The sequence below is a fragment of the Armigeres subalbatus genome, chromosome 1 (assembly GCF_024139115.2).
Source record: "Armigeres subalbatus isolate Guangzhou_Male chromosome 1, GZ_Asu_2, whole genome shotgun sequence".
Lineage (NCBI taxonomy): Eukaryota > Metazoa > Arthropoda > Insecta > Diptera > Culicidae > Armigeres > Armigeres subalbatus.
This window is the reverse complement of record NC_085139.1, coordinates 117,186,276-117,212,937: the sequence shown is the minus strand read 5'-3', so window position 1 is coordinate 117,212,937 and position 26,662 is coordinate 117,186,276. Positions and strand designations below refer to the sequence as shown.

Below are 26,662 nucleotides of genomic sequence, written 5' to 3'. Positions count from 1 at the left end.
CATGATTTCTTCTGGTTAGTTCACCAATACTGAGAATTCGTCTGATTGAATTTCAGTAATCTTCTGAGAAGAAATGTCGGGCAAATAGAACTCGACCGATCGACGAACACTGGAAGTGTCGCATAAGCCACGGTTTCTAATACACCTCAAGTGTAATTGTCACAATCGAGCGAGATAGTAGTGTATCTTCATATTATTTTGCTCCATTCACCCCATAGAGGGCCCGGTTGAGATGAAATTTCCGCAGAAGACATCACACTTTTCTAAATGAAGAAACACGTTACGCTTGATTTTGGCTTCTTCTTGGTAGGTATACTTCGATGACACGTTGTTGTCTTCCCCCCATCCACACGTTCACTTCGTTTATAATGCTGTGGGAATATGCCATGTAATGTGTATGAACAGACGATGGATGCGGGTTCCGGCACTTTTCCCAGCAATCAATCAATAACCTAACGAGCAGCCGCAAGTGACGGGAGGATGGTGCGGGCGAAGACCGTCGGCCCTTACTGATGTGGGGGGTTTTGGAGGAAAACGCTTGTATCTCGCCTACGTGTAAGGATGCTTTTCACTTCATCATCGTGTTCTGATTCTACCCACACCCACAGAGCTCATCAACGGGTGATTGACGGTAAACCCACCGCCATGCCGTGCCGCTGATAAGATGCATTTACCTTCCGTTAAATGGCGGAGGCAGACAAGTTTGTGGAGCAGTAATATGTCATCATGACAGCTTTCCGCCCGGTTCATCAAACGAACAATCTTGTACTCTGGACCTTGAAGTTGATGTTTCTAACGAAATTGGCCTGACTGCCATAAAAAGGACCACTTTCGATATGAAGAGTGAATGCCTCATGCATAACTCTTTGACGAGAGGACACTTTCTGTGATCCTCAGATTTGTTTAATTGTTCGGGCATTAAGGCCGTGTTTTGGATTAGACCATCATTTTATTTATTTTTTCTATTTTGTATATCAGTACATGATTCAATACAGTCAGATTAGATTCGAAAATTATGAAGAGTTATCTCTATTGCAGCTCCAGTGACTCGTTCCTGAATGCTTGGAATTTTATGACCATTCCCAGCTCACTTTCACTTACATTAAATAAGCCTCGCATTTTTAAGCTACAGTTATCTATTTTATTAATTAATTGCCATGATGAACATCCAAACTTTACGTACAAAATTTTATTTAACTAGAACTTTTAACGACAACAATGCAAGTAGGGTAAATCATGTATTTTCGACATCTGAATACATATATCTTGTACTTATGGCTATACAGGTATACCTCGATTATATGGACTTCGATTATATGGACTTTTTTTCAGCTCAATTTTTTTTTGTGTTTTGGGGGTTTGAAAAGCTGTTGAATATTTTACATCATATTTTACATTGATACTATGTTTATTGAGGTGCTCTGGGGCAAATTAGGGCCAGTACGGCATGTTTTCAAAGCTATATATGAAAGTGCACCCTAAATCATATGATCCGCTGACTGGATTTTCACATTGCAATTTTCATTGTAATTGTATTTCATTGTAATTGTATTTCATTCACCAGCAAAAGCCTCGACCACGTCCTTACAAATCGCTGGGGAAAAATAACGCGTATTTCAACTGATCTTTGCTATATGAAAACGTGAAGTGGCTTGTCAGTCTCACAATATGAGAGGCAAGTGAAGGGTTGTGATTGCCGTATTTAACTGTTAGACCTTTATTTTCAACCTTCTTCTGCTTTGGGTGTGTGGAATTGAGTGTAGAAGAATGGATGACGCATCACCATCTAGCAAATCTGACCCACTGAGACTGATTTTTATAGCATTATATCCAGGAAGCTGGAAGAGTTTTTCAATGACTGCTACCAGGGATCGCAATGCTCACTTATTCTCATGAACAAAAGATGCTCATTCACGCATCAAACGCCGAGAAATCATTTTTTTTGAAAAAAAAAAGCCTGGTGAATGATTACTATTTTTCCCTCGCTGTCAGTGCCGCAAAAATCTACAAGAAGACTTTCAAAAAATGTTATCGAATATCCCGGTGTTTATGTTTATTCATCACAAACATAAATACCGGAATATTTACAGCAGACAGGGAAATTGAATATCGGGAATGTCAGTTTGCAGTTCTCAAACGAATTGCTGTTCATAGAAGATTACCAATAGTCAGGCAGCAATTATTATTTCAATTTAATTATGAATTTAAATTAATAAATAAGATTCAATTGCGACTATGTCATAAAGAATATGCTCAGTTAGAATTTTCAATTCTTCTAGTTCAGTTCTTCATTCCGTTGCTCAGTTAGAAGTTGACTGCCAATAATAAATGCTTTTCAGAAAAGTACCCGCAAACTCTCGAAAAAATCGAAATTAGAACTTGCAAAAAAACCCGGGTTGGATAGTATGTACCCCCAGAATGTTTTAGAGGTTCGGATCCCGAAAATATGATCCTGTTTTAATATACGTATATAATCTAAAATATTCACAACACATTATTGTGGTTCTCAAGATTTTTTAGCGTTTTGCTCAGTCACCGCTGCCTCGCTTAGTTGTGCGCCGCTAAGGTATTTCATTATATTGTGGTACTTATACAATTTTTATCAATTTGTTATGTAAAATATTACTTCGCATATTATACAGTTTATACTAGCAAGATCCGCCACAAAAATATACCAACCACTATTAAATGGATTATTCGTGATTGATATCACCACCGATCACTGTTACAAATGAATGCACTTATTGGATGATTTTCACCGAGGATCACCTGAAATTCACGAACGGAAACTTTATTTGCCAAAAACCGACACCGTACTGGACAAGTGGAACCACGACGATTGACTGGAGAAAGTGCGAAAAGCAATAGACAACAAACGAACAGATCGACGATCGACGGCAGCCGCACTGCATCGCACACACGCGTACGATTGGGTTAGGAAATGTGAACGATCGATGTGATCCTGAACATCGAAACTCACGATGACTATGACGAGGAGGAGGACAACTGTTCCAAACAGCGGTCAGAGCTCAGTAGCAAGTACTATGACTTGAAGTCTTTGCTATTGGACAAGGTCAAGGAGTTCGAGGTACCACCATCCCTTAATCAGTCAACCCGAAACCTGGAAGCGTCAAACCAAGCAACCATGGAGCATGTGCGATTGCCGCGAATCGTTTTGCAAACCTTCGACGGCAACATCGATGATTGGTTAAGCTTTCGTGACCTGTATGTGTCACTCATACATAACAATGTGGACTTACCGGACGTGGAAAAGTTTTATTACCTAAAAGGGTGCTTGGCAGGCGAGGCCAAGGCTCTTGTGGATCAACTAGTGATCACGAGAGCGAATTACCATATTGCGTGGGACTCTCTGGTGAAAAGATACAACGATTGCAAGCAGCTGAAGCGCCGTCAGGTTCAGGCGTTGTTGAAACTTCCGAAGCTGGCAAAGGAGTCGGCTACCGAGTTACGGTTTCTATTGGAAGGGTTCGAGCGAAGTATGCAGACGCTAGATCAGCTAGTACAACCGGCAGAATATAAGGATCTGCTGCTCTTGGACGTTTTATGCATGCGACTGGACCCAGCAACTAGAAGAAGCTGGGAGGAAATTTCTTCGACCAGAGAGCAGGATACCATCAATGATCTGACCGAATTCCTGCAGCGTAGAGACAAGGTCCTTGCTGCTCTACCACCCAAGTCTTCCGGATCCAAGGTTGTACCCCCTCAACAAAAGAAGGCACTGTTTCGGTACTTGAGCTACACCAATGTTCAGAGGGCACGTTGGCGCTGTGTAGCATGCCAAGTAGATCATCTCCTCTACCAATGTCCGAAATTACAACGGATGTGTATTAACGATCGCGACAAGGTGTTACGGGACAACGCACTCTGCCGGAACTGTTTTAAACGTGGACATCAAGCGATGGATTGTCCTTCTCGATATGCATGCCGAAATTGTAAGGGCAAGCACCACACTTTGGTTTGCTTTCAACCATCACCCAGCAGAAGTGGAAATGAATACAATTCCAATTCAGCACGGAATGGAAATTTCGCATGTCAGAGCGGATCGTCAGCAGCTTCGCAACCAAATTCCGAAAACTAGTGCATCACAAGGAGGTGACATAAAGAGCAAATCAGTAAATCCAAGACTATGTGCAAGTTAGTAAGCCATGCCGAACCAATCCAACTTGCTAAAATCCAAGGTATGGAACTGCTAGGAAGAAAATTAGTCACCAGGACGTTTCGAGAAGCTATGAAAATTATGGACGAGAACAGCTTCCCTGAGAAGCTTACCAGACTGATCAAAGCAACGGTGGATGGTGTGCAAAACTGTGTGAAGATTTCGGGCGAACACTCCAGCTCGTTCGAATCGCGCCGGGGACTAAGACAAGGTGATGGACTTTCGTGCCTGTTGTTCAACATTGCGCTAGAAGGTGTCATGCGGAGAGCCGGGTGTAACAGCCGGGGTACGATTTTCAACAGATCCAGTCAATTTATTTGCTTCGCGGATGACATGGAGATTGTCGGCCGAACATTTGCAAAGGTGGCAGAACTGTACACCCGCCTGAAACGTGAAGCAACAAAAGTTGGACTGGTGGTGAATGCGTCAAAGACAAAGTACATGCTTGTGGGCGGAACCGAGCGCGACAGGGCCCGCCTGGGAAGCAGTGCTACGATAGACGGGGATACCTTCGAGGTGGTCGAGGAATTCGTCTACCTCGGATCCTTGCTAACGGCTGACAACAACGTTAGTCGTGAAATACGAAGGCGCATCATCTGTGGAAGTCGGGCCTACTACGGGCCTACTACGGGCTCCAGAAGAAACTGCGGTCGAAAAAGATTCGCCACCGCACCAAATGTGTCATGTACAAGACGTTAGTAAGACCGGTAGTCCTCTACGGACATGAAACATGGACAATGCTCGAGGAGGACTTGCAAGCACTCGCAGTATTCGAGAGACGGGTGCTTAGGACCATCTTTGGCGGTGTGCAAGAAGACGGTGTGTGGCGGCGAAGAATGAACCATGAGCTCGCCCAACTCTACGGCGAACCCAGTATCCAGAAGGTAGCTAAAGCCGGAAGGGTACGATGGGCAGGACATGTTGCAAGATTGCCGGACAGCAACCCTGCAAAGATGGTGTTCGCTTCCGATCCGGCAGGTACGAGACGGCGTGGAGCGCAGCGAGCGAGATGGGCAGACCAGGTGCAGAACGACTTGGCGAGCGTGGGGCGTATCCGAGGATGGAGAGATGCGGCCTCGAACCGTGCATTGTGGCGTCAAATAGTTGATTCAGTGTTATCTGTTTAGATGTTAACTAAATAAATGAAATGAACGTTTCGAGAAACCTGTTAAGACGAAATACATTGCCAAGCGAGCGAATGTTAAATCCAAGTACTCTGAGAGATGTTCAATACCCTAAACTAGTCCATCCCGTCCTACGCACGAGAGGTTTTGTTTTCTTATGTCTTTTCAGAAATCCTAGTAAGCTTGTTCGAGACAAAATCTGGACACAACATTGAGAATTAAAAAAAACGATGTAGTCAGTTTATTCGGCACAATTTTTACTTCAAATTACTTCATTCTCTGTCTATGCTTTGATATATGCACTAAAATTGGTGACATTTTAATTTCCCAAGAAACAGTTCGTGTCGACAGATTTGTTCTCCTCTGTAGTATTTGTTTCACCTTCCCATCCTACTGGTGGTTCCCTAAATCCGTTCTTGTTCAACTCCTTGGCATCCTCATTGGTGTCAAAGAAGCATCAAACTATTTCAAGACTCTATGAACAGCGCTTACATGAAAACAATAGCTTTTTAGCAAGATTTCGAATCGAAAGAACTAGACCTTAATGGCGGCTGCACACAATTGATTTTCGAACCTGCTCTTTCTTCGACACCACGATCCATTAGGTACTTGTAATACTAATAAATATTTTTTTTCTGATAGTACAGACATACGTTCTTTACTCTACGAGATATTTCACTCGTTGATGAGGTATTTCAAAAGTTATACATGTTTTGGGGTGTCCAGATTTTGTCGCGAGCAAGCCTTAATTTAAGGGTGGGCGGGGATGTTCGGTTATTAGATCGACGCACCTCTCGGCGGAGCATGCACTGGGTGGTTTACGTAACCACCCATCTTGAAGAGGTTTCGGCGCAGCGACGCCCAAGCAGCACAATCGAAGAGAATTTGGTTGCGGCGACTTGATTGTGACTGAATCTGGTCATAAATAAGTTGCAGCAATCTATTTGAAACATGTGTGCAATCTATTTGAAACAAACTCGGGCGGCGCCATCCTTTGAGGGAGAGTCTCCTACTAGCCATTGAATGGATCGGACAGGGTCCGAATTTCCGAGGAAATAAATCCAAAATATATGTGTAGTGTTTAAGTAGAATAAATGTAGTTTCTGTTAAATCAAGTGTGTTTAATAAGTCAATGTAATGTGATGTGTAATGTGCTATGGACCTAAAGCAAATAAATGTGTAAAAGTGTAAAAGACGAAGCCAACCCAAAATCCACGAATAAAATCCTAATCCGTCGCCCAAGATTGTGTCCATCTCAGCCCCCAGGATCGATTTGACAAGCCACTAAATAGATACAGTCCACATCAGAGGTGGAGGACCAGCTCCCAAACAGTATATTTACTGTTTACTTTGTTTGCAAAAACAGGAAGGCACTGTATTTAGAATTTATAAACAAGTGTAATATTGTGTCCACATTAAGGTTGATGAAGTGCTCATTAACGTAATCTAATCTAATCGTAATTTTCTAACGTAATCTTAGAACGGTGTGCAAACTAGCAACTGAAAAAATGTTACGATCTTATAAAAACTCAACATTTTCTGAATCATCATAAAATGAGTCCAAACATGCGGTTCAGACTGTAAGGCAAGAAAATTATATTTCTATCATTCTATTAAGACTATTTTCATAGTTTAACAAAAAATTTGAGAAACAAATTGTTTGCTTCGATTATATTGAAAATTCGATTATATGGACTTTTTTGAATCGAAAAAGTCCATATAATCGAGGTATACCTGTATTTGGCGTATTTTTTTATTTACTGCTTCGTCTTATTCATAATCACATTTCGAGCTATATTTTTATAACAAAATAAACAAAATTTAACCAAAAGTCCAAATTATATTCAGATGTTACTCTACACGTTGGAATAAAATTGTACCCATTTTTCTTACAAGGATTGCTTTAGTTTTACAGGAAGCCATGAAATTTAACTTTCTCCATGAGGCTCTAATTTTCTGATGCAATATACATAAACTTACGAAAACGATGCTTACCATAGCACCTTACTTATATTGCACTTACATTATATCAGTATTCACGACTTCTGTAGCATAATAGTGATGAAATCTATTAAATTGGTAATTATTATTATTTGTGACTTTTCCGTTTCTATGATTTGGTTCCACATATTCACTCACATTAAAGAACCATCTACTAAAATGTACTTTTTCACTCTTTTCCACATCTTCTGATGTTATTCTACATATGTGTCTTCCTGAACGAATACATTACAGTTCCAAAAGTTACATATCGGATTTCAGGCCTTTCTTGGTCCATCCTATAGCGGAGTGCTACTGGCGTTAAAGGTTGCGTAGGTGAGAGGCTAAGTTCCGTTTGGGATGTAATGTCAGGAAGTAAATCCTATGTATCGAAGATTAAATATGAACCGTTTATGTGAAGCCCATGCGTAACTTCAGTAAGTCGTCAACAACAGTATAATCCTCTTAACTCATGTTACTTTCACTTCACCGTCGTCGATTCCGGGTCGGTAATGGATAGGTTCACCCGGCAGAAACTGCCCTATAATTGAGACAACCATCCCGGTAGGTTGTAAACAAATGGATTTAATGATGAGCAACATGCCAGCCCAGACAAACGCCCACTTTGCCTTTTGTGTGCGAAAGCTGAGGACACTCAAAGGGTATTACAAGCTACATACTTGAGCAAACTGTCAATTTACCGGAGCAATAGAAACATCATCTAGAGTGGGGTTCGTAGTAGGTAGATAGGAATGAAAATATGTGGGATCTTGCTAGCGAAAAGTAGCCAATGGAGATGTAAATGGAAAAAAAACCCTCAATTCCCCGTGCATAGTATGATCATTAGGCTTGCCACATAAGATACAATAACATACAATGGAGAAGCCTAGAAACTTTTTAATTGATAAGTCTTAACTGCCGTGAATCGCAAGTCAGTTCCATCTGTATATGGATGCCATATACAAATGGGACTAATTTGCTTTTCATGGCAGTTAAGACTATGGAAATTCAGACAAGAACACTAAGTTGAAGGTAAGTTAGTCTAGATCGTCTAGCTCACATAACGTCGATTTGCAAGAAAAAAAGAAAAATAAATCGGTGACGATTAAATGAAGGCACGTCGACGACTTGGATACCATTTTAATTATTTTATTTTTTGAAATATTATTTGAAAAAATATTCTTCAAGTACGTTGGCCACCAAATTAATTTCCAATCCAAAATGTTATTAATCTCAGTCGATTTTTTGATTACTTAAGGTTAACTTTCAGTAAGCCAGTGAACAGGCGAGAAGCGTGACCCCCTTTCCAAGAGACGTTGCAACGTTGTTCTCCGATATGTCTGAAATTTCCAGGATTTGTTGATAAATATGAAAGAAAATATTTTACAAATTTTCTGATTTTTTTCATTAAGGGGAAGTGGGGTGAAACGGTCTTTCAAGAATTGGTGTAAAAACCGCCAAAATAAAAAAATAAATTCAATAACTTGATCGGTGACTGATCGATTTTGTTAAAATTTTCCAGGCTTTGTCTACTGAATTAGTATTTCAAATCAACCATTTGGTTTTAAAATTGTTTGCTTCAGAAGAAAATGGACTTTTTCGACAAAAAAATGATTTTTTTTATAGGGAATATAGGCAGTGTTTTTTGGCGAGATAAATCTATCATTTATGTTGTCAAAAACGTTGGTAACCTTTCGCGGGTAGCTCAATTATACTCCTTTGAATACAAACCTCAAAACATTTTTACCAGAGGTTTTACGCGAGAAAAAAAGAAAAGAAAAACATTTTATTTCTGGTTTTACGGAAATAAGTGTGTAGTGTTTTCGGAGTATATGTCTAAAATGTCAAAACAAACAACGAAGGAAAAGGAAGGAAGTTTTGGTCTAGGTTGTTCCTGTCAAAAGATAAAACTTATCTAGATAAGTTTGAACTCATCTAGATAAAAAAGAAGTCAAAATGAAGGGTAGTATCTTCCGAGATAGTGTGCTGAAGACACCAAGACTTAGGAACGTATACCAGAGTAGAGACGGAGTGGCGGAAAGGAAAATGTTACAAATATGCGTTTATGGGCAGTATATATGACTTTTTATTTTTTTATGAAATCCAAATGATATACAGTCGCCTCTCCACATCTCGATATTGAAGGGACCATGGAGGTAAGGAGAGATGGAAGGTAATGAGGAATGGAAGGAAAATTGAAATTGATACTATAGATTGAAAAAAGCTCATCGCTGAAAAAACGACAACAAAACAAATGTTATCTCTTGTTTTTGATGTGTTTGTTACTGTACAAAGATGGACTAGTATGCTAGAAATCTGAATAACTCAACAAAGAAAAAGAAAAACTTGACACTGGATGTCAACAACAACGCAAGCTGGGATGCTATCGCGCTCTCGTTACACCGGCTTAGCCTGCCTGTATCGGTTTTGGAAGGCTATTTCCAGAACCATGTACTACACTCAACCCTCCTTCTACGTCACTTATTAGGGGGACGTAAACAGTATGTGACGTAAAAAGAATTTTTGCTAAAATTTCTAGTATTTCACTTAAATTATTGATCGTTGGATACTCTTAAATACATTCACTTGCGTCTTACATGAGGTATTGTAAGATCTCTCCAAATCCAGGCGTATGAGATGTTATAAGATCTCCAAATTGTCCTGGAGTTTGAATCAAATGGACTACCGAATCTAATGAGGCTTCTATGATGTCCTCAGCTACGGTATCATCCCAATCATGCCCTCCAAGTATTTGTCTTTCACTTGCGTCTCAAGTCCAGGTATATGAGATGTTTTAAGATCTCCAAATTGTCCTAGAGTTTGAATCAAATGGTCTACCGAATCAACCAAGGCTTCCACGATGTCCGCAGCCATGGTGTCAACCCAATTATGTGTTCTGAGTATTAGTCTTTCACTTACGTCCAGGACAATTTGGAGATCTTACTACATCTCATATGTCTGGATTTGAGACGCAAATGAAAGAGAAATACTCGGTGAACATAATTGGGTTGTAACCGCGGCTGGGGATATCATGGAAGCCCTGGTTGATTCGGCAGACCATTGGATTCAATCTCCAGGACGATTTGGAGATCTTGTAATATCTCATATGTCTGGATTTAAGAGGCAAATGATCGACAAATATTCGGAGGACATAATTGGGTTGATACCATGGCTGGGGACATCATGGAAGCCTTGGTTGATTCGGCAGACCATTTGATTAAAACGCAAGAGCAGTTTGGAGATCTTAGAACAACTCATATGCCTGGATTTGAGACGCGAGCGAAAGAAAAATACTCGGAGGACATAATTGGGTTATTACCGCAGCTGGGGACATCAGAAAAGACTTGGTTGATTCAGTTGATTTTGTAGACCATTTGATTCAAACTCCAGGACAATTATGAGATCTTAGAACAACTCATATGCCTACATTTGAGACGCAAGGGAAAAACAAATACTCGGAGGACATATTTGGGAGGAAACTGCGGCTGAGGAGTCTAGGGAATTCTTGGATGACCTGGAAAGAAATGGCTGCTGAAGGCATATTGAGTTTGGTTTAATAGATCATATAGGGCATGAACCATTTTTAAAAACAGATAACAGCTCTTTTGTTACGCTTGTAGACCTTAAGTCCTTGGATATGCTTGTAGACTCCAGATAATTCTCGGATGACCTGGAGTGGAACAATTGTTTAAGGCAAATGATGAATATATAAAGCATCTACTTTGTTCTTTGGGATTCTAAGAGTGCCTTCTTATAACCTTACTTCTGGATGTCAATAATGTTTCAAATTCTTTTTACTGCCGTAAAAAGAGGATTGAGTGTATTATACGAGATCGATGCTGGTCAGAGAAGCGTTCCTATTACCGCAGGAATTCTGAAAGGTTCAATACTGAGCCCGGTATTATGGACGAGGTTCTGAAACTAAAGCTAGCTCTTGGTATCAAGATCGCCAGCTTCGCCGATGACGTAACCTTGCATGCAATGTTGCCCTACACTCAGTGCAAAAAAATCTGCTCTTTGATTTTACTCCATCTAAAAGATTTTATAGTCTTAACTAAGTAAGGTCAACTAATAGAGGGATATTTGAATTTTATTAGTTAAGACTATAGTGTAGGATGTAGAATTGACTGCACGCATGTACACGATCAGCATGGTGGCGGATTGGGTGAGCGCTAGAGGCCTGGAGCTTGCTAAGCATCAGATGGGGGTGGTTTTCGACAGCAATAGCAAGTCGGTACAACATGCAGTGATTCATGAGCGTGAAATTGCGATCACATAAGAGCGGAGCTTGAAGTTGTTTGGGGCCATAATAGACGACAAGCTGACCTTCGGCAGCCATGCCGAGTATGCGTGCAAGACTGCTGTTACGGCATTATCGAGAATGATGTCCAACAGCCCATACTAATTTCCATACATACTTCATACTCAATTCAATCAAAGGTAATTGCCTATTTCCGGGGATTAAACCACCCGACTTGGACGTTAATTTACAATGTTATGAAAACTCATATGTGAATATGTACGTTATGTGGAAGATATTGATTTGAAAAATGTATTGGAGAGGTAACCACTTTCCCTTCGATGGGACTCGAACCCATGACCCTACAGTACGCTAGACTGGTGCTTTAACCAACTAAGCTACGAAGGACCTCCGTCGGCCTTCGCAACCTAGCGGCTACTGAACGAGCTCGAGATTCCCAAATTGGACGCATAGTCAAATCACTCGCAATCCATTTATCAAGCCAATACTTCCACATGTGTATTGTACACGTCCACATTAGAGGAGCGTGAGTATTTGGAATGTCTGGCGGCTATACACATTCTTCATCAGCAACGGTACTGATCAAGTGAGGTTGTGTAAGCTATTTGCCAGTCGGTCGTCCAATTTGGGAATCTCGAGCTCGTTCAGTAGCCGCTAGGTTGCGAAGGCCGACGGAGGTCCTTCGTAGCTTAGTTGGTTAAAGCACCAGTCTAGCGTACTGTAGGGTCATGGGTTCGAGTCCCATCGAAGGGAAAGTGGTTACCTCCAATACATTTTTCAAATCAATATCTTCCACATAACGTTCATACTCAATGTTTTTTATGTTTATATGTAGGTATATTTGTGAGTATGTTCGTATGTATGTTTGTACGTATGTTCCAGCACAACTTCTAAACGCATTGACCGATTTCAACCAAATTTGGAACACACATTCTTCATCTTAAGGAGGGGGAAAGGGGAAGGCCAGTGATGAACTTATACAAATTATAAAAACCCAGATTAATCCACCTAGCGGTGATGGTGCCTTTCTCGTTTTTTTCGAGTCAGTAATTTCTACGCATCCCATAGTCCGATCCGCCCAATTTTCAATAGGAAACAATGAGGCAGGATTCTGCGTCGAATGCAACAAAATGACACTTTCTTGATAACATTGTATCCCCGGGAATATTATGTTTTACAATCCAAAAAAAAATATTTGGCTTATACATTAAATACATACTAAATACATTAAATTTAAAAGCGTAACCTGCCTTCTTATGATCATTGGATGTTCTTGAGGGCAGCAGGGACTATGTCCAAGGGCTTGACGATCCCTCCCCAGGCCTTCTGCGAGTTGTGGTGCCTGCCTAGGATGTGGTGGGGTTTGACAGTGGGCCCTGTTAAACTTCTATAAAAAACTGCATGTATCCGCAAGTAGGCTCCGCCAAAGCGACCGTGCGCCGCTTAAATCGCACAAGCCCAAGTCTTGGTGTTAGGTGGGACGCTAAACAGATCTGACACGACGGCCCTCCAACAAGACAGGAGGTTTGCGCAGGCCCAATAAGCCGCCTTTTTAAAACAACCATTACGAACGACATAGAAGATAATACGACTTGATACAATCGGCAACGACATAGGCGACGAATAAAAGATTACTATTGGAAGCTTGGAACATGGAATTGCAAGTCGCTAGGCTTCGCAGGTTGCAACAGGATAATCTACGATGAATTACATCCCCGCAACTTCGACGTCGTAGCGCTGCAGGAAACCTGCTGGACAGGACAGAAAGTGTGGAAAAGCGGGCATCGAGCGGCTTCTTTCTCTTCTTATTGGCATTACATCCCCACACTGGGACAGAGCCGCCTCGCAGCTTAGTGTTCGTTAAGCACTTCCACAGTTATTAACTGCGAGGTTTCTAAGCCAAGTTACCATTTTTGCATTCGTATATCTTGAGGCTAACACGATGATACTTTTATGCCCTGGGAAGTCGATACAATTTCCAATCCGAAAACTGCCTCGACCGGCACCGGGAATCGAACCCAGCCACCCTCAGCATGGTCTTGCTTTGTAGCCGCGCGTCTTACCACACGGATAAGGAGGGCCTCTAGGGGCATCTAGCGGCTACCTTCTACCAAAGCTGTGGCACCACCAACGAGCTGGGAATCGGCTTCATAGTGCTGGGAAAGATGCGCCAACGCGTGATTGGGTGGCAGCCAATCAACGCAGGATGTGCAAACTGAGGATAAAAGGCCGATCCTTCAACTATAGCATCATCAACGTGCACTGCCCACACGAAGGGAGAACCGACGACGAGAAAGAAGCGTTCTATGCACAGCTGGAGCAGACATACGATGAATGCCCACTGCGGGACGTCAAAATCGTCATCGGTGACATGAACGCTCAGGTAGGAAGGGAGGAAATGTATAGACCGGTCATCGGACCGGATAGTCTGCATACCGTATCGAACGACAACGGTCAACGATGCATAAACTTTGCAGCCTTTCGCGGAATGGGAGTCCGAAGCACTTTCTTCCCCCGCAAGAATATTCACAAGGCCACATGGAAATCACCTATTCAAGTAACGGAAAACCAAATCGACCACGTTCTAATCGACGGTAAATTTTTCTCCGACATCACGAACGTTCGCACTTACCGCAGTAAGAATATTGAATCCGACCACTACCTTGTTGCAGTATGTCTGCGCTCAAAACTCTCGACGGTGTACAACACGCGTCGAGGTCGGACGCCGCGGCCTCACATTGGGCGGCTACAAGGCGGTATAGCCTAGCCTAAGGATACGCGCAGCAGCTGGAAGTGGCACTCCCAACGGAAGAGCAGCTAGGCGCAGCGTCTCTTGAAGAATGCTGGAGAGATATTCGATCCGCCATTGATAGCACCGCAACCGCTGCACATGGCACGGTGCTCCCGGATCAGAGAAACGACTGGTATGACGGCGAATGTGAGCAGTTAGTGGAAAAGAAGAATGCAGCATGGGCGAGATTGCTGCAACACCGCATGAGAGCAAACGAGGCACGATATAAACGGGCGCGGATCAGACAAAACTCGATTTTTCGGAGAAAATGCAACATCAGGAAGATCGAGACCGTGAAGAGACGGAGCGACTGTACTGCGCTAATAACACACGAAAGTTCTATGAGAAGTTGAACCGTTCACATAAGGGCCACAGCCTGATATGTGTAAGGACATAAACGGGAACCTTCTTACTGACGAGCGTGAGGTGATCCAAAGGTGGCGGCAGCACTACGAAGAACACCTGAATGGCGATGTAGCAGATGATGATGGCGGTATGGTGATGAACCTGGGAGAACGCGCGCAGGACATATTTTTACCGGCTCCGGATCTCCAGGAAATCCCGGAGGAGATTGGCCGGCTGTAGAACAACAAAGCCCCTGGGGTTGACCAACTACCAGGAAAGTTATTTAAACACGGTGGTGAGGCACTGGCTAGAGCAATGCACTGGGTCATTAAAGAGATTTGGGAGGGATGGAAGGTGTTGTGTGTACCATCTACAAAAAAGGCGATAAGCTGAATTGTTGGCGACGTGTTTAGCCATTGACCGAGCCGAATGGCGAAGACTCTTATATATACCGCACATACCACTTCGACCTTAGTCTGAATAAATAAAATAATAATGAAATTTTTACATGTGCTGTTCACAACGTACATTTTCGCCAACTACGCAGGACAACGTCTGCTGCGTAACCTAGTTTTCAAAAATAATTATAATTTTCCATTGCTGAAGCGTTACAATTCATACACCTTAGAAATTGAGTTGAAAATTACCATTACAAAGGTCGATTAAAAAATGTTGGTGTGATTTAACCATGATTGCAGTAAATGACAACTAGCATTGGCTCATAGACAGGTCAACACACAAAATACTTAGTGATTATTTTTACTATTTCTGTTTTATTTTAATAAGGAGCTGCCAGATGTCCCCAGCCAAAATAAGGTTCAAGAACAAATGCATCTCACAGTCCCACAAGAAGCCGCCATTGGTCCCGTATTGGATGCGAACTTCTGCCACCTGCTTATCATCTGTCTATACGCCTGGAAGGCAGGAGTTCTCACACTGCAAATCTCATGCCGTGATTAGCATGCATGCATCCACATGAATGGAATATAATGACACCGAAGGGAGACATTCAGCCAGGACAATGGGACATAAGTTCTGTGAATCGAACTCGAATTAAATGCACATTCGTTTTACGATGCCTGCATCCAATCCTGGTAGTGGAAGCACTTTTCTGCCATAGATACCTGGGGCTCAAACTAATTGATTTTCTTCGCTCCTACCCACTTTCGGAATTAGACCGAAAGGGTAATATCCTTGGGGATCGTTTACGGTTCGATTGGTTACTCTTATGACGAAGTTCTGATCGGTGGACTAAACAAGCTCATATGATGGCACGCAGCTGTAGCCCCACAGGCGAACGCATTCGATCATATAACTACATTGTGTTTAGCCGTTTGCAGGACTAGTGTTATTTATGTGGGTCATGGTCACGTCCATTTCTAAAATGGAAATGCGGAGGTCGATTATTTTGGCTCGTTTCGCTGAATTTCAGACTCGTTTTCGGAGCTAATTAACAGTAAACAAGCGCGATTTCAATAAATGGAATACCTTCTTATATATTTCAGTACCTTTAGCCACCACCAGGTTAGGTAAATGCAACAACACCCATTGGACAGATTAAATTGGATAGCGACGAGGATTGGGGAGCAAAAACTTTGAGTGTATGGTGATGTTGCTGTATGTCGACGATTGGAGCCTTAAAATATTTAATTATAGTAGCCGGCTAACTTCGTTTTCCTCAAAATGGATTAACTTTCAGAAATAGTTCGCATTATTTAAAAAATAAATAAAGGTCGAGCTCCTTGTTCTAGTGACTACCGATTCTGTCTTACAAACAGGAGATCGTGGGTTCAACTCCAGGCTCATCCTTATTTCTTTATTTGTTTACACGAGCGGCAAACTACATACTGAATTGGCTCTCGCGAAACCTGAAAAAAGATAGAGGAGCAAATACTGAAGCTGAAGCTGAAGCCGTGATAAAGTGATAAAAAACGAGAGGAGTCTTCTACTTATGCATCTATTTATTCATCTCTCCGAACAACAGTAACTTCCCGCGGCAATCGTTGAAAAAGCGGATGTATTTCCGGTTTCCGGCGGCAACAGAATAACTACACACTAACATGTCCCTTTCAAACGGGTTGCTCCCGTAGTTAAACCAATTGGATCCTGTCGTCGTTCAACAGGAGCATTATGATCGAAGCACCGGGATTGACTAGAAACCAATCGAATGCACATTATACCAATTTGCCAGCATGGCTGATAGGTCGTGGTCAGTGCAAATACGTAGTCCACCGAAGTTTATTTTCTGAAAGTCCCTTTTCGTAGAGTTTTTTTTGCTCATTCTTCCTTAGCTAACAATGTAATTGTAATTGTTTAATTAAATATGACTGAACTCGATTTGTTCCGGTTCAAGTGTCGATCGGTCTGTGTTGTTCTACGTAGACATCCACCATAACTTTTCTCACCTTCGCTCGTGTTTTCCGATTCACAATGGTTGGCACTCTGCTGAGTATCTACCCATGTTGACAGAGGAAAGTTTTTCTTTAATTCTCTTGTCACGCAAAAGTTTCAGCCTCACCCCAGTTGCCCCGTGCTTTGTCTTCGTTTGGCTGATAGTGCAAAGTGTGCAAACGATAGATGCCCAATTGGAGATAGCTAGTCGAATTAATCCAAGTCTTTTGTTACCCACGGAATATTCCGATCCGTTCGTTACGGTTCAAAAAATCGTTGCAGTGCAGAACTTTTGTTCGTGGAAAATTGCTTTCCCAGGTGTAGTTGCAACAGCGACGTTGCAAGAACATGGCGTTGGAAGTTATTTTGCGGCTTGGATGATAATTCAATCTGAACTTAATGGACAAATAATTAACAACAGCTGAGTTACGTGCTGTGTTTTTAAAGGTACCTTCACATACTCTGGCGGAAAATCTTGCTGTGAAAAAACCTGTCCAATCCTTTTTACTCCTATATACTATTGTTACAGTGTTGAGAATTTTAAATTAGGCCATTTTTTCAGCACTCCCCATATGCTGGCAATACCTGGATACACTTCCGAGCAAAGGCAGATAACTGAAATGATATCAAACTGATAACACGATTAGTTATCCTTATTATCAACTTGATATTTAGTTATCAATCATGTGATTAACTGATTATTTAATAATAACAAAATTTATTATCAATACAAATTTAGTATTTTCTTCTAAATTTTGCGTCGTTCAGATATCGGGCTGAGCATTCTATTCTTTCAAACATATTATATAGCGCATAAAAAAATCTACTCTACGCATCCAAAAATAAGCGCCAAGTAGTATACCAAGTAATATACCTGTAGCAAAAAAGCTAATTTGATGATTTTGAAAATTTGACCGCCACGTGGTGGTTTGTAGCGATGAATGCCAGATCTGTAGAAGCTTTTAAAAAATGATCACGAAAGATGTCATTTTGTTGCAAGGCACAATACTAACTTCTGCTAAATGTATCCGGCCTCTGCTATAAATAGTGTGACAAGAGCTGTTTCCAAACACTGAACTGAAATTTTCGTCTAAGCAGACGGTGACTTTCTTCGTTACTAACGATATCCACTGATTTGTTTATTTCTCTATCAACAAAGGAATTTGCACAAAAGTTGAAATTTTCCTGGTTGTTTTATACTATCCTTATTAACTTTACTTTCATTTCAGGTGTCGTTGACTAATGAAATATGTATCATGAGAACCAAGCGTTGTAGTTTAATAAGAACTTTAAATGGCCTTGCAGCTTCCGGAACATGTGATCCAAGGGCATGTGCTAATTCAGGAACGTTGAATAGTCTTACTAACCGCAATATAATTGGTCTTGGGCTTCATACAGTGCTTATGTATATGGGGAAGCGGAAAATTTAACTGGAAATGTCAGATAACACTAGTCAACAGTGTTTTACTCCCTTCAACCATTCTCAGTGTACTTGAAAGATTTTTCTTCGCTGAATTCAGTCATGTATTCAGATTTTTTGTAACACGTCCAGTTTTTGAGAAAAACGGGTTTAAATTCACAAAACTACGAAGTCTTATGGGAATTTGTTTTCTCTGTGCTGTAAAGCTGGTTTTCAGGTGATAACGTTGAAAAAGTGGTTTGAATTTAATAGAATAAATCGTACAAGATCTAAGTCAGTTGTTGAATCTTATTTGACACGTTCATTTGTTGTGAAAAACGGAATTTATTTCACAAAAGTACGTCTTTTCATAGAAATTTGGTTTCTCTCCTCTGCAAAGCTGAATTTCGGCTCCTCACTAAAGTTTGAATTTTTGTAGAATGGGCCTTGTAGAATGCATGTCTACATTTTCATTCACAAAGTACGTCTTTTCACAGAAATTCTCTCTTCTCCAAAGCTAAATTTCGACTCTCACTTTAAAATAAAGTTGGAATTTTGTAGAATGGGCCTTGTAGAATGCATGTGGGTTGTTGGATTTTATTTGGCACGTACATTTGTTGTGAAAAACGGAATTTCATTCACAAAAGAACGTCTTTTCATAGAAATTTGGTTTATCTCTTCTGCAAAGCTAAATTTCGACTCCTCAATTTCAGAATAAAGCTTGAATTTTGTAGAATGGGCCTTGAAGAATGCATGTGGGTTGATGGATTTTATTTGACACGTTCATTTGTTGTGAAAAAACGGAATTTGATTCACAAAAGTACGTATTTTCATAGAAATTTGGTTTCTCTCTTCTCCAAAGCTAAATTTTGACTCCCCACTTTTAGAATAAAGTTTGAATTTTGTAGAATGGGCCTTGCAGAATGCATATTGGTTGCTGAATTTCATTTGGCACTTACATTTGTTGTGAAAAACGGAATTTAATTAACAAAAGTACGTATTTTCATAGAAATTCGGCTTCTCAATGCGCCAAATGTCATCCAACCAACCATATGCTTTCTGCAAGGCCTATTCTACAAAATTCCAACTTTATTCCCAAAGTGAGGAGCCGAAATTTAGCTTTGCAAAGCACAGAATCCAAATTTCATTGAAAATACATACATTTGTGAATTAAATTCCGTTTTTCACAACAAATGTACGTGCCAAATAAAATCCAACAATCCACATGCATTCTACAAGGCCCATTCTACAAAATTCAAACTTTATTCTAAAAGTGAGGAGCCAAAATTCAGCTTTGCAGAAGAGAGAAACCAAATTTCTATGAAAAGACGTATTTTTGTGAATGAAATTCCGTTTTTCACAACAAATGTACGTGCCAAATAAAATCCAACAACCCACATGCATTCTACAAAGCCCATTCTACAAAATTCAAACTTTATTCTAGAAGTGAGGAGCCAAAATTCAGCTTTGCAGAGGAGAGAAACCAAATTTCTATGAAAAGACGTTCTTTTGTGAATGAAATTCCGTTTTTCACAACAAATGTACGTACCAAATGAAATCCAACAACCCACATGCATTCTACAAAGCCAATTCTTCAAAATTCAAACTTTATTCTAAAAGTGAGGAGCCGAAATTCAGCTTTGCAGAGGAGAGAAACCAAATTTCTATGAAAAGACGTACTTTTGTGAATAAAATTCCGTTTTTCACAACAAATGTACGTACCAAATGAAATCCAACAACCCACATGCATTCTACAAGGCTCATTCTACAAAATTTAAACTTTATTCTAAAAGTGAGGAGCCAAAATTCAGCTTTGCAGAGGAGAGAAACCAAATTTCTATGAAAAGACGTACTTTTGTGAATAAAATTCCGTTTTTCACAACAAATGTACGTACCAAATGAAATCGAACAACCCAAATGCATTCTACAAAGCCAATTCTTCAAAATTCAAACTTTATTCTAAAAGTGAGGAGCCGAAATTCAGCTTTGCAGAGGAGAGAAACCAAATTTCTATGAAAAGACGTACTTTTGTGAATAAAATTCCGTTTTTCACAACAAATGTACGTACCAAATGAAATCGAACAACCCACATGCATTCTACAAGGCCCATTCTACAAAATTCAAACTTTATTCTAGAAGTGAGGAGTCGAAATTCAGCTTTGCAGAAAAGAGAAACCAAATTTCTATGAAAAGACGTACTTTTGTGAATGAAATTCCGTTTTTCACAACAAATGTACGTACCAAATGAAATCGAACAACCCAAATGCATTCTACAAGGCCCATTCTACAAAATTCAAACTTTATTCTAGAAGTGAGGAGTCGAAATTCAGCTTTGCAGAAGAGAGAAACCAAATTTCTATGAAAAGACGTACTTTTGTGAATGAAATTCCGTTTTTCACAACAAACGTACCAACAACGTACCAAATGAAATCCAACAACCCACATGCATTCTACAAGGCCCATTCTACAAAATTCAAACTTTATTCTAAAAGTGAGGAGTCGAAATTCAGCTTTGCAGAGGAGAGAAACCAAATTTCTATGAAAAGACGTACTTTTGTGAATAAAATTCCGTTTTTCACAACAAATGTACGTACCAAATGAAATCCAACAACCCACATGCATTCTACAAGGCCCATTCTACAAAATTCAAACTTTATTCTAAAAGTGAGGAGTCGAAATTCAGCTTTGCAGAGGAGAGAAACCAAATTTCTATGAAAAGACGTACTTTTGTGAATAAAATTCCGTTTTTCACAACAAATGTATGTACCAAATAAAATCGAACAATCCACATGCATTCTACAAGGCCCATTCTACAAAATTCAAACTTTATTCTAGAAGTGAGGAGTCGAAATTCAGCTTTGCAGAAAAGAGAAACCAAATTTCTATGAAAAGACGTACTTTTGTGAATGAAATTCCGTTTTTCACAACAAATGTACGTACCAAATGAAATCCAACAACCCACATGCATTCTACAAGGCCCATTCTACAAAATTCAAACTTTATTCTAAAAGTGAGGAATCGAAATTCAGCTTTGCAGAAGAGAGAAACCAAATTTCTATGAAAAAACGTATTTTTGTGAATAAAATTCCGTTTTTCACAACAAATGTACGTGCCAAATAAAATCCAACAACTCACATGCATTCTACAAGGCCTATTCTACAAAATTCAAACTTTATTCTAAAAGTGAGGAGCCGAAATTTAGCTTTGCAGAGGAAAAAAACCAAATTTCTATGAAAAGACGTTCTTTTGTGAATGAAATTCCGTTTTTCACAACAAATGTACGTGCCAAATGAAATCCAACAACCCACATGCATTCTACAAAGCCCATTCTTCAAAATTCAAACTTTATTCTAGAAGTGAGGAGTCGAAATTCAGCTTTGCAGAAGAGAGAAACCAAATTTCTATGAAAAGACGTACTTTTGTGAATGAAATTACGTTTTTCACAACAAATGTACGTGCCAAATGAAATCCAAGAACCCACATGCATTCTACAAGGCCCATTCTACAAAATTCAAACTTTATTTTAAAAGTGAGGAGCCAAAATTCAGTTTTGCGGGGGAGAGAAACCAAATTTCTATGAAAATACGTACTTTCGTGAATTAAAATGCGTTTTTCTCAAAAACTGGATGTGTTACAGAAAATCTGAATACATACCTGAATTTAGCTTAAAAAAATCTATTGAGTACATTAAAAATTGTTGAAGGGAGCGAAAAAAAGTTCAATTTTGTTGGATAGTGAATCAAGAAATTGCAACGATCTGGTGTGTTGTGGAGAAAACAATCATGCTCGCACTTTAGTCGATCTAGCAATGTGCTCAACCAAAGACTAACTATTGACTATTGACGCTCAACTATTGACAGTTTAAACGCAAACGAGCAAGATCATCTGCAGTCAAACCTCCAATATTCGATGTTGAACGGACTCATGGGAATATGAGATGTGAAATAGAAAATCCTTTGGAAGGTGTTTGAATGGATTATCACAATAGCCCAAACATATGTTTAACTAGTCGACCCGGCAGACATTGTAGGCGAAAATGCGCGTTGTGGACTAGGTACCCATACGAAATTTTCATTCGAATCCTAATTCCGGGGGGCCATTGCCCCGGGCCCCCACATAACCTCATGTACCAAAATCAACCTTTTCGTACATTTAGGGCCCCACGAAAACTGTCCGGCCCTGGAACCACCGAATAACAACATTTTTTCACGGATTAATGCTTCCTGGGATCAGCAGTGTTTATGTTTATATATGCATATGAAAACATGAAACGTTTCACTGTGAAATGCAAGGTTGTGGTTTAGTTTGAAACTATAACCGAAATCGATTTATAGCATGGCGCTGCTAGTAATTGTTTTAAAACCTAATGATTAATAAAATTCGAGCGAAAAAACTAACCTAAGCCTATTATTTAATTGGTCACAACTGAAAACAAAATGTATTCAATAAAGGGACGACGAACCGTATTTATCCTAACTGATTGCTGATTCGCTATTTTGAATTCATTTCGGTTATCATTTTTGTCAAGTTGACTTGTAATTCAACCAGAATGATAACAATTCTAGTTATCAATATAACTGGATGATTAAGTTTGTTATTAATAAGTTATTCTGCTTTGCACTCTGTCCAGCCGACTGTTATTTACATAAATGGTCATGGCATCATGATTTGATTATAAATAGTCTTTAGTAAATGCAAGATCGTAGAAAGCATAGTGCTTTTCTCTCCTGCTCCTCAAGAAAGCGTAATTGGGTGAGTGCCTAGAGACGACGCCGTACAATCACTCGATTTGAGTTCGAATCCCAGTGAATGCCAACATTTTTTTCAATGCGTAACGAAGTCGGCAAAGAAGATTTAACTATTTTGGTCGATAAAACAGTGATGGCTGATAACTAAATAATAACTAAATTAGTTATTTGAGTTAATAACATGTATAACAAAATGTGTTATCAATTTCAGTGATAACCTAATTTGTTTTCAGGTAGTTATTTCAGGAACAAAATTCTGGTATCATTTTTGTTATGTTGGCTGTTAATTCAGCCAAAATGATAACAACTTCAGTTATCAATATGTTTGATAACCAGATAATAGAATTTGTTATCAATTAGTTATTCATTTTTGCTCGGGCTACCTCTGAAGCGTGGGGAGGGGGCTATCGAGAATGGCTCCCACTACCGCTACCAGAGAGATGGTTATCATACAATGAATACAATGTGCCCACACATCATCTATTTATCGACTTCAAAGCCGCATATGATACAATTGATCGAAACCAATATTTATTTATTTATTTATTTATTGATCTTCGTCTTCAGTATAACTGTACAGACTGAACTAAAAACTAGTTAACATAGAAAATACACACTTTCGCGATGTTTTTACACCTACATACATTGTCTCTAAACCAAAACGTTATAGCAGTTAAATTTTTGTTACTTTACAAATCCAAAAATAAACAAAAACAAGAACAGAAACTAACATTAAAATTACATTCATCGATACTGTTGCGCCAGCAACGGACGAACAGAAAAATTATTTTCCGATTTAATAACACTCTTTATTGGTTTCCGTTTGAGGGTTATAAAATCCCTTTGAAAGAGAAATTGATAGGATTTGTGGATATTATTTCTATTTATGTGTGTATGTGTTTGTGTGATTTGGTGGGATACATAAAATAATTCTGTCTTGACTTACGTTTAGTGTTCTTCTGCTAAGTCTTTCGCCCGTACTAGTAGCAACCGTAATGCACAATTCTAGATCGTGGTTTGAACTCAAACTGTGGAATGTTGTACTGTTAAGTTTAAGTTGGGCATGGTTATAAATTAAGATTTACCTTCGGTATGTGTAAAGTAGTAGGATATTATTCACACTTGGCTCTCGTTTCGATAGTTTTAAGCTAATTTTAAGTATAATAACATCTAGTTTTTAAGATAGTTTATAAATATTCCTAATGTTTCTCACCTATACTCTGCAGTATCACTAGCAATTATCGGTGCTTTGTTATTATTACCGTATTTACCTACCATTCTGCTTACACCTCATACATATTCAGTCTGCTGCTACTCTCAGGCTGCTACCAATCGACAAATAGGTAACAGGGCTGGTACTGATTGATGCAAATTAGAGTTTTAAAAAATGCGAGGTGCGCTGCAACCCGTAGTGTTGTAACATTCCCCCACGGTACGCCACTGCCATGCAAGTAGCTTACCATCGTTTGCACCGCTGCCAAATACGACAATTTTGAACGTTGATATATCGTAGACGCCACTGACCACTAGCATTGCTCGCAAACCTTCAATCATGCGTCTTTTGGCTGATTTATTGAGTGACTGCAGTGAATATCCGTAGGCTGGTGCTCGATTATTCACGTATCCAAACGTATTATGAAGCTTGATCCTCGTCCATGGTTGCATCAATAACGTTGGTTCGATCAGGGGCTGGTAGTCGTAACACCATGGTATTTCAATATCCATATTTGTCGGTATGTCGGTGAAAGATCTTGATTTAAGCTTGATATCTGGTATTTTCGGCAAGGATTGTACATTCCCATAACACTCCAGTACATCAGTCCGGCGTATTACATTCGATGCAGGATATATCGTGGAAATATTATTGAGCTGCCGGGTCTGTCGAATGGTCTCGAAGCATCGATGGTGACTATAACGAATCATGCCTTTCGACAGCAACGAGTTAGTAGTTTTGTGCAGAGCGATGAATTTCGTGTTCCGCATTTTTTCGTGCCCAAGGCATTTGCTGGTTACAATACGCACTGGGCACTTGTTCAGTGATTTGATCATGAAATCCCGAATGTGCTTGATAGTTTTCTTATGTGCCTCTATAGTTGGCACTGTGGTGGTTTTTCTACGAGATAGAGTCCTTGACACCTTCCGCTTTGCTATAGTTGATGATTTAGGAAACTCTGATTCGGATTGGACGCCGGAGGTACACTTCATCAATTCTTTAGATTTTTCTCTCAGATGTATATGAAAACTACAAAAGCCATTATAATTATGGTTTGTCCCTCCCGATTCCATTATACACGGTCCGTATATCATCCAACCAAGGCGCGTCATGGAAACCATAGGCTCATTTTGGCCACCTTCTATGCTTCGAAGAGAATGACCTAACCAACAATTATTCATTCCGATAAGAATTCTTGGAGACACGCCTTCATAAGACTCTAATGGCAAACCTTCAAGATAGCTGTATTTATCTGTTAGGTACGGCAATGAAATTGACTGCTTTGGCAAGGAAAGATCCGATACCGTATGAACTTCGGAGAGTTCAAATATTTCGTTGGTTTCTTTCATCCCTGAAATCTTTAGAGACAATTGGACCGATTGTTTCTCCTCTCGTTGGTGACCACCGGTCCAATCAAGGCACAATGGATAAGGTTTTCCTTCAAGACCCAATTCTTCAAGCAGACTGTGTTCCATTAAAGTCGCTGACGATCCATCATCGAGGAAAGCATATGTGCTTACTTGTTTTCCATTACCGTGGATAGTGATTGGCACGTACCGGAAAAGTATCTTCCTTGATGCCTTCGAATGAGTATTGCAGCTCAGTGTCGCTGAGTTTCTACTCGTTACATTTTCTTGATCCGGTAATGCAGGTTTGTTATATCGCTTATCATCATGCAATAATTCACTATGCATGAATGTGCAACCATTCTTTCCACACGGTACTCTGACCTGACAGACACCAAAGTGCTTACGAAGACATTTCCTGCATAACTTTTTCTCCTTCACAATGCTCCATCGTGACCCAATATCCATATTAAGGAACCGTTGGCACGTTTCCGGGCCGCTACATTCATTCAGACACACCAAACAAGCTTTAGGAGAAGCAACTGAGTGATCTTGAACCGAAACCTCACGGTCGTCGTCCCTTTCAGAGTGAACATTAATGTAGTGGTCTTCTTTCTTTCCACTTTTCTCTGGTTTCAGAACACCGATTGATGGCATAGTGACCAGGCTTCTTCTTTATTGCTTGGAGCAGGGAAAAGCCCCTGGGAGTGGTATTCATTTGAATCACTTCTCCCAAAGGCATAAAACCTCCTCTTCTTTTCAAACCTCTTTACAATTTCAGTGCACTTCCAATGAGAATTCATTCTCTTTAAAGGAAGTGCAATAAGTTCATCAATACATATTTAAATTCTTATGCTACTCTCAATGACTTATAATCTATAAATTAC

At 40.0% G+C, this 26,662-nt stretch overlaps 1 protein-coding gene across 6 annotated transcripts in view; it reads right to left on the bottom strand.

Moving 5' to 3' along the window:
- LOC134204984 (uncharacterized) overlaps window positions 1-26,438 on the bottom strand; it is a 69,435-nt gene extending 42,997 nt beyond the window's left edge. The window contains exons 1-4 of one of the 6 annotated variants that reach the window (XM_062679835.1): window positions 24,430-26,438; window positions 24,302-24,364; window positions 24,163-24,244; window positions 23,995-24,057 (exon numbers count right to left, since the gene is read on the bottom strand). In XM_062679835.1, coding sequence (XP_062535819.1) covers window positions 24,013-24,057; window positions 24,163-24,244; window positions 24,302-24,364; window positions 24,430-24,494 — 255 coding nt within the window. In that variant the 5' untranslated portion in view covers window positions 24,495-26,438 and the 3' untranslated portion in view covers window positions 23,995-24,012. Of the gene's footprint in view, window positions 1-23,994; window positions 24,245-24,301 lie in introns of those variants that run through there. The other 5 variants (XM_062679836.1, XR_009978032.1, XR_009978033.1 and 2 more) reach the window with 5 other exon arrangements.
- Between the last annotated feature and the right edge of the window lie 224 nt (window positions 26,439-26,662).